Raw genomic sequence first — 14,109 nt, forward strand, 5'->3', positions numbered from 1 at the left:
TTTTGCCATGCCTTCTGTTTTATCCCAGACCACTTCCATATTGACATGAATGAGGTCTGCATATTCATCTTATCCTATATGTATTGGACTTCAGAAAATGAGTCCAGTTTCTGTGGCCTCTGGCATTGTATTAGCTATCAATAAGGAAATGACTTGACTGTAGAAATGAGTAGAACTGCATATTGGGGATGTTGTCTATCCCAAAGCTGTTGAACATTGTACATATTGCCCCTGGATCAAATGCATATTTTATAGCATTTTTCTCTTCCAGGTGAGGGGAGTGGCATCTTATCACCAAATTGAGATAAATCTAGGATCCAAATAAAAGGGACAGGAATTAGATTTAACTGATAGTATTAGATACCTTGGGAGATGCAATAATGCGACTAGAGTAGGTATGGAAGAGTTCACCCCCCCCCCCCCCCTCTAAGGCTAGTAATTTGTGATTTAGTGTGCTGGAGAATAATCTGGTAGAGATGAAGGCTGAGTGGGAGCATCTGGAAGGGGGTAGCATACTTTAGGGAGTATTACACTTTTGATGGCTGTATTGTGGTCCAAAGGCAAGGGATTCCAATTTACTTTTTTTTTTTTTTTTTTTTTTTTTTCAATGATTGGGGAAGAATTAAATCTGTGTAGCTTGTATCTTTGCTGCATTATGGATTCCCAAGTATTTTGGTTAGACAGTATAAACTGAAGGGACTTCTTAAAATTTGCCACAACAGTGACAGTGGTTCAATTTTACAGATTTGAGGTTAACTCTATATCCAGCAAAAGAGCCAAATACAGTAATGTTGTTCAAATAGCTGGGAGAGAATGCTTTTGGATCAAACTATGAGGAGTGTTTTCTGAATGAAGTTTATGGTCACACCCTCCCAGACTCCTCATAAACTTGAATTCTCAGGGCCACAGTGGTTCTAGTGCAATTCATGGAGAACCAGCACTCATGTCTTGTGCCCTCTCCACCATGAACAGGGGGACGTATCCATTGGCCAGGTAGTTGGAGGTTTAATATCTACATGAACTGGTCTCGGGCAATGATGTTTGGTAACCCCTTCAACCGCTTTGCCATTATTTTACCTAATTTATAATCTACATCCAAGATGTATATTGGACTATAACAGTAATTTGGGAACTGTAGCAGGTTTGGGGAATACTTTTATTAAGCAGTATTGAAGTGAGCAAGAAGTAAATTTTTAGTCAATGGGTACATTTTTAGATACTTTGTATTTTTGACCACCATTATCAGTAACTTTTTTTTTTTCTTTAGAAATTTCATAAAACTCACTATTGAATCAGTCAGGCCAATAGAACCTGAAATCCTTTAAGAACTTCAGCTGTAATGGTTACATAAGAATATAGTTGTATTTGCAGGCTAAGTGATTGAATTCCAAAAAGATTGAGCTTAAGAATTCAATCACATCCAATCTTTTTTCATAGAAGTACCATGAAATGTCTTTTCAGTGACCTTATGTTTGAACTCCTGCCAATCTATCAAGGACATAACAGTAGCATTTTGTTTAGTACTAATAGATTCAAAAGCAGTTTGCCAGATTTCTTAGCAAACTTATAAAATGCAAACTTGTCAGCTGTCTCCTTGCTGCTGTACTACATTAGACCAATTAAGTTTATTGGTGTAATAAAGGGGTTTATGCTCGGCTGAGGGTCTCAATTCTACTACATATGTCTTTAATGTCAATTAAGAGCAACAAACAAAAAAACACCAGTAAGTAAGGGACAAGGAAATAGAATTGCTAACAATCCATGCAAGAGACTATAGAACACTTTCATCATTTATTTATATAGTGCCAACATATTCCGTAGTGCTTTACAATTGGGGACAGACATAATAAACTAATAAACAAACTGGGTAAAACAGACAGAGGTGAGAAGGCCCTGCTCACAAGCTTACAATCTATTGGACAATGGGAGTTGACACATGAGGTTAAGTCTACATTTTGGCCCAGCCAGACTGCAAAGGTAAAAGTGACTTTTATAGGCTAAATGATCCTGTCACACAACAATGTTGGTCCGGGGGGTAGTATTGTGTAATGGGTTAAGGTAGTGAGGTTAAGAGGGTAGTTGAGGAATATTATAAGCTTGTCTGAGGAGTTAGGATTTCAGAACGCTTGAAAGTTTATAGACCAGAGGAGTCTTATTGTGTGAGGGAGAGCATTCCATAGAGTGGGTGCAGCCCGAAAAAAGTTCTGTAACTGGGAATGGGAGGATGTAATGAGGATGGGTGAGATGCAGATCTTGTGTAGAACTGAGTTGCCAAGTTGGGAGATTGAGACAAGAGATGTATGTTGGTGCAGCTTTGTTGATGGCCTTGTAGCTTAGGGTTAGCTGAGGGTCTCTATTCTACTACATATGTCAATTAAGAGCAACAAACAAAACACCAGTAAGTAAGGGACAAGGGAATAATAGAATTGCTAACAATCCATACAAGAAGCTATAGAACATTTTCATAAGACACAACTAGAACAAAGTAAACTCTACAAAGACTGACTTAAAGGGCCAAACTTGTGAGTGTTAAGATGATTGGGTAGTAAATGGAGACATTGGAGGTGGAGTGTGCAGAGGGAATTGCCCTGGGATGGAGCCAGGCAAGTGTGAAAACAAATTTTCAGGGGAACATCTGAATTGTCTGGGCAGGTAAGGGGGGGTGGGGGGTTCCAAATGTGGTGAAAAGTCCTGAAGGCAGGAGTGAGGTGACTAGGCAAGTCATTGGTATGATCTTGGTGACCTATGAATTTAGGCCTCTGTTTCCCATAGTCTATGGGTCACTGCTGCAATAATCGCATATCTTGATAATTCTCTATTCAGGTTGCCAGTAGAATGTGCATCAGATGGCAGCAATTGCTACAACTGAAAGTCAGCCTGCACTTCTCTATCCCCCAGTTGATCATCGCTGAAAGTTGACATCCCAAGCTAATGTAATTTTCCACTACACACTGATCTCTTTACAATTAACTTTTGTCAGTGGAAGAAAGTCCTTTGGAAAGTAACTAATGGCTTTGTCTGACTTCAGCCTAGAAAAATGATCTTTTGAACTGCCAAATTCATACAGGAAGTGTAAGCTGGCGGGGGTTTGTTTCTGAAACGTTTTGGAGATGCAGAGACTTCTGCAGCACTTAACACTTTCCCTGACTGGTTTTGTTGTACATAACTGACATGTTTAACCGTTTTATAAACCTATAAATACCTTTTTTATGGGGTGTGGTACAATGCTGGTCTAGTGGTGGTATATTTTGTGTTTATACATACAGAATTGCTGCTTGGGTTTACTGTTCTAGATGGATGGTCCTATGAAATATTTGCACCTGTGTAGCTATACCTCCAAACTGTCTTGAATGCTGCCATGACCTCATTACCACAAGGCCTGAGACATGCCATGACTCCTGGCAGAGCTGATCCCACATCGCATGATCCTGCTAAGTAATAAGGGGGTGTTACACAATGGTATGGTCTCAAGGTTGCAGCTCTGTTCTGTGGATGGAATATTTCCAAACCCAGAGCTGTCTTGACACATGGGCACGCTGGGCAGTTGCTCAGGATCCACACCGGCATAGGATCCCCATAGGCTTGCCAACTTTTCCATATATTCAAGGAGATTTATTCAGAACCTTCAAACTCTTTAAACATTTAGGTGGACCAATCACCTTGGTATCAACTTTTGTCTGTACATGTGATCTTGCTGTTGCAAATACATATCTTGACAAATAACCTACACATCAATTGTACATAAGTGGGTGAGTGTTTGTGTAGGTAGGGCCCCAGTGCACTGCTTTGCCCAGTGGCCTATATTGCTGCTAAGACAGCCCTGTCTGTTTTGAAGTTTGTTCACTTACAGATTGGGCTGAGCCTGGATTTGTCCTCTGCTAAATTAAAATCTGCAATTCTTGGAACTCTGAGCTAAGTTTATATTGGCACCTACTAAACTATCCTATAATTTAGCTTAACAAATGTACGACCACATTAAGCATAGATCTAGTTGTGAATTAAGTGGTTGAAGTGCTACTTCATTTGTTCTAGCCTGTCGGTTAATGCCTGATACTTTAAAATCCCTAGGCTAGAGAGATTAGTTTTATGCAAGTTTAAGTCTAGTTTTAGCTGTCTTTGCTAGAAATCATAATTCTGGAGAAAGACTTGAGTGTCCACATATTGGGAGACCAAATGACTACTTAAGATGTCACTTCCTTTGCATGGCATGCACTAAACACATGACTGTATAGTGCCTTGGTAAAGTTAACTTTCAGTTCACATCACTGCGGCTTAGTGTTTGATGGACACAATACTGTTACACTTTCTATGTAGAAAATTAAGCCACAACAGTATTCTCCCCAGAATTTTTTTGCTAGTGGCATTAAGTAGCCAGGTGGGGTCAGTTGTAATTCTTTGCAGTAATGAAACATGTTGGAGGTTATTGCCCACACCTGCCTGGACTGGTCAGACTGGTGGCTAGTGGTGTAACGCTTTTGGCTATAATGCCTGTTATAATAGGAGAAACAATGGTTTGTTCTATTATAGGAATCTGGTCTCCAAGAGCCAGGTGGCAAATAAACAGCCAGGTGGAGCACCCAGGAAATAAGTGCTGGTGAGAATACTGCACAATTAGATGTTGCTTGAAATGAATATTCTACAAGCTTACTCCGGATAGGGTGACCCATTTGAAGGGCAGGGTCTGGCCCTCAAGGGGGTTACCTCTAGCTGCAATATTCTGTTTCCCCCACAGATATCATCTGGCAACAGTGGTGCTAGCAGGCGGTGAACCATTCAGCTCTCTCCATGGAAGCAATAACAAAGTCAATTGGTGTTCTTAAAATTTCCTTTGCTAAATCTGATACTGATTCTTCTAGTTTTGTCTGAATGCCAATATTCCAGAGTGCCTCACTCTAACCTTAATTATAAATTCCACTTTCTCTGCACTGTTTACATGGGAGGTGGAATGTTACTTCAAACTTTGGCTTCACAGCAGTTCTGGAAATGGAAAAGTCTTTCTGCTTGGCCAAATGAACTCTGACCAACGGCAGTAAATTATCAGCACTCTGACTTGTTCTCTGGTTCCAGAAACCTGAGTGCTTTAGAAGTGGTCCTGCATTAAGAAGCACTTAATGTACAATTGCATTAGGGTGGGATGTATTGTCCCAACACTACTAGGCTTTTTTGTTTGGTAAGCTTGGCAATTGTTTGCCATTATGTGATTCATCTCTAAAAATCAATTTAAGTTTGTTGGGCCAACCTCTGGGGATATGCTCATGTGGGCCAACTAGCTCATGATCAGTGGAACTGAACCCAAATCTGGGCTTCCAGATCCACTGATCATAAACTAAATTTAAACTATTGAATACTGAGAATAAAGATTACAGTTGTTCAATGCTCTTAATATGCTATTGCCATCCAAGATAACAGAAGAAACTGCTGTGGTGCATAGGGAAACTATTTGTAGCTAAGGTTGCTGCAGTGTATATGGGATGCCAGTGGTAGTTATATTCAGGGGGGGGCACAATGGGGCCTTTTCAGATTCATTTAACTACTCTAACTTGTGGGTCACAAGGAATTCATGAAGCACATAAATGGCATCAAGAGGTAGAGTATTTCTAACAAAGGCATCCAATCCAGTGACTGTCAGGACTGCTGCTTAATTTTCACTGTAACTTCTCATCCACTTGATGTGGATCCAGTTGGCTGCAGCATTTATTGATTACATAAATGGAAGAACAGTTAATCACATAACAAGTGTAACAGACCTGCCTAATCTCCAACCATGCTTAAACTTCAGTTCAATTATTTATTGCCCCTCAACCATATTTAACTGGCCTCAGTATGTGGAGGCTGCAGAGCATCTAGAAGCCAACCACAATCCTCTTGGCACCGTGTTGGCTCAGCTCCATAAGATGTACCCTGCCACTCCTTTAAAGAAAACAAAATAAAACTTCTAGATATCTGCAGCACATCTTACCTCAAGCCCATTAAACTGAACCACCCCACTACTGCCTCACCTCTGAAAAGCACAATTGCCCTTTTGTCTGGTCTGACTGATGGGCAAAATATAGAAGTATCACAATGACTGACTGAACTGGAGCTCAGTAAAAACCAAATCTAACAAGTTTCCCAAAGTAAACTTGTGCTGCGAATGTTGACATCCCCAGCATAAACTTCATGGTGGAACTACAACCATGGATCTAGGGGCAACACTGGAGCTGGTCATATTCCCAGCTGCTACCAAAGATCTATTCTGTTATATGCAGCATGAGCTTGGACAATAGCTACAACAAGCTTTTATTTTACTGATGGGATTGTGCTCCAGAGCCATGTTGGCTCTGCAGTTTTCCCCAGTCCTGGTGTTGAATGACAGATACCTATTTTATAGGTGACTGTACATGGATTGGGGCAGGTTAGACTGCTACCCATTCAAAGATTTGCAGCTAGGGATGGCACAGCACTAGGGTGCTGTAGAACTATGGCTGTAATTGCAGGACTTGAACTTCAAGAGCTGTACAGGACACAGCTTTGGGCACCTCCTCCTTGGTGGGCTTTACCTATGAGGAAAGCCTGCTAGTATTGCAGACTGTTCCAAGCAGCATTGGGGAATCACTTCTAACTACACACCATCACCCCTAAACTTTTTTCCTCTTTTTTTTTTTTTTTTTTTTTTTTTTCTTCTAAAGGCTGCACACATCTGTGGATGAATAGCTTATGGTTTGGTTCCCTCTATTGCATCCTAACATGTTTCCAATGTAATAGCTGCTATTGACAAAAGCACATGGAAAATACTAGATACATTTTTAGAGATGCATTTTAAAGTTCCTTTTCACATTGCCTCAGCATACACTTGTGAATAAGCACTTATGGTTTTTTTTTTGTTTTTTTTTTGTGGTTTTTTTCTTTAGCTTTGCATTAAGGGTAAGTTGTGCTAGGCTGTTAATGTATTTGCCAAAAGCTGACTACTGCTGGGAACTCTTCATACATGTGTCAAGTAATAGCTCTTTGGGTCATATGATGCACTGTATTCAATTCATGTATTCTCAGCTTTGTTTCACAAGGCACGCTGCAGATGTGACACGTCACAGTTAAGGTTTAGAAGGCTGCCTGCACATGATCTGACTGCTATTTCCTGGCCAAACTCCTGACATTGTGTTGACTTCCTCTGTGGCATACTGCCAGCATTAACCTCTCGTCAAATCTTTGCTAGATTTTCTAGACCACGATTACAGACGGTTGCTGCAATTATGCACAATCTATTGCAATTTTGTTTGATCACTTTAAAGCCCTCCCACATAAACATGTTTGTGTCATGGGGGTTTTGGGCTTTATTTAAAAAAAAAAATTTTAGTGATCTCTTTACAAATGTTTATTCAAAATCTCTAGGAGACAACTTTGCTGTCAATCATACTGACACCATGAGGCCTCACACTTAGTTCCATTTTGGCTGTAGAGCAGACTTTCTTAAGTTTACAAAACAAGTGATTAATCTCATCCCAAATCTAATCTCAGATTTAACGAAATCTTGTGTGGTTATAAAAATAAAAATTTAGTATGAAGATGCAAGCTGCACAACACAAACTGAGCACATTTGTTAAAACTGGCTTATACTATGTTATTAATGCCTCCATAGGCACTTTCATACTGCCGCCCCGGCAATATCCCGTGTAGTTAACCCCGGGATATTGCCGGGGCACAGGGCAGTAAAGATAACCAGATTCCCGGGACGGGCGGGTTCATACTGCACCTGCCCGACCTGGGTTTTAGTGAAAAAAAATTTAATTTTAAAAAAAATGATACATAAGAAATGTTTACTTAACTTGTTCAGCCAGCGGTGTCTCCGGTGCGTTGCAGGCTGTCAGGGGGACCTCTGGGTACTAAAATGACGTCATTTCTAGTCCATTAGAAATGACGTCATTTTAGTACCCAGAGGTCCACCTGACAGCCTGCAACGCACCGGAGACACCGCTGGCTGAACAAGTTAAGTAAACATTTCTTATGTATCATTTTTTGTTTTTTTTACAGTATGAATGGTGAGACCCGGGAATTACACAGGTTGCACCATTCATACTGCAGGCTAGCAGGGTCCAACACGGGAATTACCCCTCGCAAAATACCGGGTCTAAGTCCCAGGATTTTAGACCCAGGATTTTGTGGTTGGACTATTCATACTGCACCAAGACCCGGGTCGTTTCAGCTCGACCCAGGAAAAACCTGGTATATTGGTGCAGTATGAAAGGGGTATAACTAGATGAAGGTTAGACAGTAAACTATAAAACTATACATGCAATTCTGAACTCTTCTGGAGCACAATGTTCCTGGTCTGCTCCATAGTTTCCATTCTAGGTCACTTTTGCAGCTGTCTTTCAAAGGACACTATTATTTAGTGGTAATGTTAGATTAGTTTGTTGGGATGGTCAACCAGGCTGGGAAAAACAATTTCCATTCTCCAGTGAGTAGGTCCATAACATTTGAACGGCTTTCTCTTGTTTTGAGCTGCTTCCCTCTGATCAGTAGGGATTTTATTCACTAGCAAATTTCACAACTGGGTACATGGTAAATTTAGGCTATGGAAGTTCACCTCTCTGACTCTGGGACTAATTATTTAGGATGCTGTTTCATTGCATGCAACCAAATCTAAGATATGTAACCCAGTCCTCAGATGTGTTGAATGATTCCTTTATTTTCCGAATGACTGTGCAATTTCTATCCAGGTTGGCTTGCTGAACAAGCACTCTAGTTCACCATCATTTATTTATAAGTTTAGTAAGATGTAGTGTAAACCTGCTATCAAAGTACAAGCTGCAAAAGTTAGGTTCTAATAGGCTACAACAATTTGTCCTTCCATATTGAAGCTATAATTCTATCAAGGAGATGAGTTGGGGCAAAGTACAGTAAACTTCAGTCTAATATGGGTTTCATCTATTTGTATTTAGATAAGTTCTAATGACTGGCTTTTGACTACCTGCCCTGATCAATAACTGTACCATTTTTGTGCTCATATAGGATTAAAGAAGGTTCTCCACCTTATGTAAAACCGTTAAAGATAATTAAATAGATTTGGTTTGTGATATCATGGATGCTCTCACCATGGCTGCATTTATGCATCTGTTAGAAGTACAGTGCAAACCAAGCAACGTTAAACCACATGGCACCTGTTACTGTTAGAGGTTTCTGTTGGCTTTAACCCATTCAGTCATTGGTTGCTTGCTGCCTCCATAGCAAAGTAAACTTGTTTTTTATGGTTTCAAGACAGAACAAAAATACTTTAACGTCCATAAAGTTTAAACGCTTAAATCTGTATCTTTGTTGGAAGCTTATAGTTTTCACTTGAAAGTGGATAGAACAGAGGGAGTAAAGTGACAATTACTTCACTTCTCAAACTGTAAGGAGCATCAGTGTTCAGGGTTGTTTAATGTGTAGGCAAACTGTGTGGCTCTTGCTATCAGAGCCAAATGCCAATGGATTGCTGAGGCCTTCACTGGCTCTGATTGGCTATTGCTTAGCAACTCTTCCCTATGGTGAGAGCTGCTAAGTCTCTCTCATTCTAGTGAGACACTCCTCTGATAGTTATACCTGGCTTCCAAGAGGTTTCCTGAAAATTGGGTTAAGTTTCGACATGAATGGAGTTTCCATATCCAATCTCAACCTCACACTAACTTTTTGCCCGTAGTGAGGAACTTGAGATTGGCATGGAATGCCATCCATAGAGGAAATTGGACTTGGCTGTCTAATGGCAGGCAATGTTTGATTCTTTAATCATGGATTAACAAATGTCTTATCTTGCTGCAACACTTTCACTGCAAAATAATGGAAGTATTGTCCAGAGAGCTGTGGAAACTTGTATGATGCATTGAATACATTTTAAAAAGCACTTCAGTGAATGGCACAGCAGAACCCTTGTAATAAAAGATAATTGACACTAAATGATTTTGGTTTTTGTATTTGCAGTGTACTGGCTAAGACTGGGAGGGGGCAGCAGACATGAATAACTAAACCTCTTATCAGAGCAAAATGTCATTTATGAAAGGTATCTGTACAACTTGATGAGGCTTCATTAAACTGTGCTTGTTTTCCAGGTTGGAGATAATGTGTTGGTCTTTAACAGATATGGCTTGTGGCAAGAATTGGTCACTGTGCAATCCAACCACACATTCATCATGCCAGAAGGATTGAGCTTCAAGGAAGGTGCTGCCTTGTTGGTAAACTACATCACTGCCTACATGATTCTATTCCACTTTGGCAATCTCCGGCCAAAACAGAGTGTCCTCATCCACATGGCGGCAGGTAAGATTATTGAATACTTATAGGCAGAAAAGATCCAAACTCAAAGGGTGAAATGCATCGGTATGACCTTTATTTTTTTTTACTTAAGCTATTCATATGCAAATCTAATCTTTTAACATTAGTCTTGACTGGCTTCCTGGCTAGTGAATCTTATTTCCACTTTAGCCCAACCGTAATGAGATTTTCAAATGGGTTACTACCATTTGCTGCTAAAGCTAATATTGCCATCTAGGAATATATGTGGATCCAGAGTTTTGACCCACTTTAAGTCTGTAATAAAATGAGAGCTGAATCTTGTAACATCCTTCAATAGTATCTAGCAGAACATTCCATCACTTCCTGCTGTTAATAGCAAGCAGTTAACGTGCTTCCTTCATCTTTTCCTGCGTGCAATGAGCTTTTCCTGTCCAATAAGGGTGATTCCTGTTTAGGTTAAAGCATTGTACTCAAAAGAACCTGACCACAAAGGTATTTAAAATAAGTCAAGGGCCTTTACTTCTGTTTAATCAGTGCTGCCATGTTAACCCTTTGATCACTGTGCAGCTTGTAAAAACAAATGCAGCTGCATACTACATGTGTGCCTGGTGGGAACACAGGGGATCTTGCCCAGCCACTCCAATTAAAGTGCAGGCAGGCATACAGCGACTCTCAAATCCCCCCCCCCCCCCCCCCCCCCAAACCAAAGAAACCAGTTTTTGGCAGCAAATAGGATATTTACCTCTTGATAAATATTGTTTGATCTAGCGAAGCCATGGTTTTCTTGTGTGAACTTTCAGGTGCAACCTACTTCACATTTCTTAGCAGGGACTGTAAAGGGTATTGACATAGTAACTACTCTGTTCTGTAAAATAGTGAGTTTCAGATATAAATTCCCATGCTTTGTAGTAAGCTGGAGGCCTTGTTTTTACAAGGACAGGGTAAGTGCGATAAAAGTATCAGATGAGGACATAATCCTCATTCTTTGTGGTCTCTCATACAATGTATGTATTTTCCTCCCACTCTTCCAGGGAATGTGAATTCCAGGAATTTATAGAACAGATGACATGAATCTGTTGTGCAGAAAGTACAGAAACAGCTTTTAGACAAATGATCTCCCTCTGTTTTGCATCTCTTAAAAAAAAGAATTAAATAATGCTTGGGAGAAGTTGGTTTTCTTTGCTCTCCACTTAAGCAAAACCTGACTATTCACAACATGTTCTGGGGATGACATTAACAGACCATTAGAATCTAAAGAGAACCAATATAAAGGATTTCAAACATTCTAAGCTATGGGTAAGGGAAGCTTTGTGTGGACTGGTGCAAAGGAAAGATTGTGTTGCTTGAAGTGGTAACTAGTGAACATCTTCTAAACTTCACTAGAAAGTATCCAATTCCCATCTGGAAAACTGACAAGGCCTTAAAGGGTATGAAACGGCAATTCTACTTTATGTCCTTACAATAATTAGGAGGTTGGGTTGCTTCTTGGTGGCTTTACAGATAACCACTTAAATGTGTGTTAATCTGAAGGGGATCCAGTTCTGACTAACAAGGGCTAGCAAGGATCAATAAGGTGTCTCTTGTAACCTAAAATATACTTGTCCCACAGGGGGTGTTGGCACTGCCGCAGTACAACTCTGTAAAACCGTGGAAGATGTCACAATATTTGGGACTGCATCAGCATCCAAGCATGAAGCACTTAAAGAGCATGGAGTAACTCATCCAATTGACTACAAGACCAGTGACTATGTTGATGAAATTCGGAAAATCTCCCCAAATGGTAATTTATTTTTTTTTTAGTTGTCAGCCATAATGCCTGTTTTTATACCAGAAAGGTCAGTTTATAAAAGTTTTGATTTGGAATATATTTATATGTAGATGTGGCTTTTATTTTGGTGTTTACAGCGAATACTAATAGGATGCCTTTCTGTTAAAACAAAGTGGGTGAGTGCTGGACTGTCTACTGTCCAGTAAAGTGCGCACTAGAACACTGCCAGATTGTGCCAGAACACCTCACTGCGTAATCCCTGTAAATTCTAGTTTCTATTGATGAAGCTGGTAATGTGCTATATTGTGTATAAGGGTAGTCCTCAGTACTGGCAATACTTAAGGGCATATTCAATTGGCTTTCGGATTCGTGGTAACGCGCGTTACCACAAAAAGTGCGTGTTCTTGGCGGGTATTACGGTACCGCATTAACGTGGATTTTCATTCGCAACCCTATGGGCTGCAAACGAAAATCCACATTGCAGTACCGTGTATTGCGTTTCGCGGCTGTTCCGGCGCGTTACCGCGAATCCAAAAGCTAATTGAATATGCCCCTTAGAATTCATCCACATGCTGTAGAAAGTGAAGTATTTGGGATGGTGGTTGGAACAAGATAAATGCAGGCTTGTCCCATTTCTTGTACAAAATAAAAACAATCCTGTGCTCTATTTTCTAGGTGTAGATATTGTTATGGACCCCTTGGGAGGATCAGACACTTGTAAAGCATACAACCTATTGAAACCTATGGGAAAGCTGGTCCTTTATGGTGAGTATTGCAATAAATGTGCACTCAAATTGGTTGTGTATCGCAGTCTGTTCATGTAACTGTTCCTTCTGGAGAACACAAGTTGTGATTACTCTAATCATCCTCCTGCACTAATCTGATGTACATAGTCTTATAATAAAATTCCTGTAGATGCTGACCTCCACTGTATGGGATTCAACCAACATACAGTTTTGGGATTAATTTTACTGTAACAATGTACTGTATTGCAGACAGAACTTTCTTTCCTCCCCATCTAATTGTATGTGAGGATTAAGAAATGGTTTAGCAAGAAACTGCAGACAAATGGATCACTTGCTTTGGCCTTTCACAGTTGATCGATGTTAATGAGCAATTCTTTTTAAAAAAAAAAAAAAAATGCCGTTGGGTATGCTTAAATTAGACCAATAAAAATGAAATCTAGTGGTGGTACTAGTACCCAATGACTACACTGAGTTTAACTTGAGACTAACTTGTGTGCAGGCTATGGACATGGCCAACTCCTCCCTCTCCGTCAGATCACTACATACGAACATGTAAAACAATATCCATTGTGGTGGTTTGCAGACCAATTTTCCCTTTTGAATAGTATGTTTTGTTCACGGATTGTGCCAGCCTCCACCCTCAGGTTTACCAGCATCCAAAATCCCATGACTCCTCATTTCCACAATATTTGGTACTTTGTGTTTATTATTCTGTATCATTTTACCCTGTATAGTGTACTGTTTATGCTGTGTACGGCACTGCAGAAACCTTGTGGCGCCTAACAAATAAACGATGATAACTTTTTCCTGCTGTTATACTATATTGAATAACTTTAGAGGGCTATATAGTCCCTACTCATTAATCTAGACTATTTGTTGCAGGGGAAATTCCTAACATATAGCAGGTTAACATGCATTTGTAACAATGCAAATATAAGGCACTAAAGCAACAATGGTCAGCAGGCATTGCTCCCAGCCTTCTGCATGCCCCAGCTCCATCCTGCTTTGTCAGCATGTGACGCTCATTTCTCTTACATGAATATGCCTGCTGTTTCAGTGAGGTCCATCTTTGAGTTAAATAAATATATTAACTCATAGTAGTGTGGCCCTGGAGAAGGTTAGAGGGCCACATAGATATTTAATCACTTGCTACTCCTTACCTGGATATATGGCTTATTCATTCTTGCAAGTCTATTTTGCAAAATTCGTATAAATGTAACGTTGCTAGACTTTATTTATACAGGCAACCTCCAATGAGCAACCTCCTTTACAATTGTATTTTCATTAACTTTTTTTGACTTATAAAATTCTGTCAGACCTTTTTGCAGCACATATGTGGTGTAGCTAGCC

The 14,109-nt window shown here is 40.0% G+C and overlaps 1 protein-coding gene across 1 annotated transcript in view; it reads left to right on the forward strand.

Annotated features, from left to right (window-relative positions):
• Positions 1-14,109, forward strand: part of VAT1 (vesicle amine transport 1) — a 35,520-nt gene that overhangs the window by 15,399 nt on the left and 6,012 nt on the right. The window contains exons 2-4 of the mRNA XM_075177439.1: positions 10,062-10,269; positions 11,855-12,025; positions 12,689-12,778. Coding sequence (XP_075033540.1) covers positions 10,062-10,269; positions 11,855-12,025; positions 12,689-12,778 — 469 coding nt within the window. The remainder of the gene's footprint in view (positions 1-10,061; positions 10,270-11,854; positions 12,026-12,688; positions 12,779-14,109) is intronic.

The sequence above is a fragment of the Mixophyes fleayi genome, chromosome 6, assembly GCF_038048845.1.
Source record: "Mixophyes fleayi isolate aMixFle1 chromosome 6, aMixFle1.hap1, whole genome shotgun sequence".
In the NCBI taxonomy this organism is placed as follows: Eukaryota; Metazoa; Chordata; class Amphibia; order Anura; family Limnodynastidae; genus Mixophyes; species Mixophyes fleayi.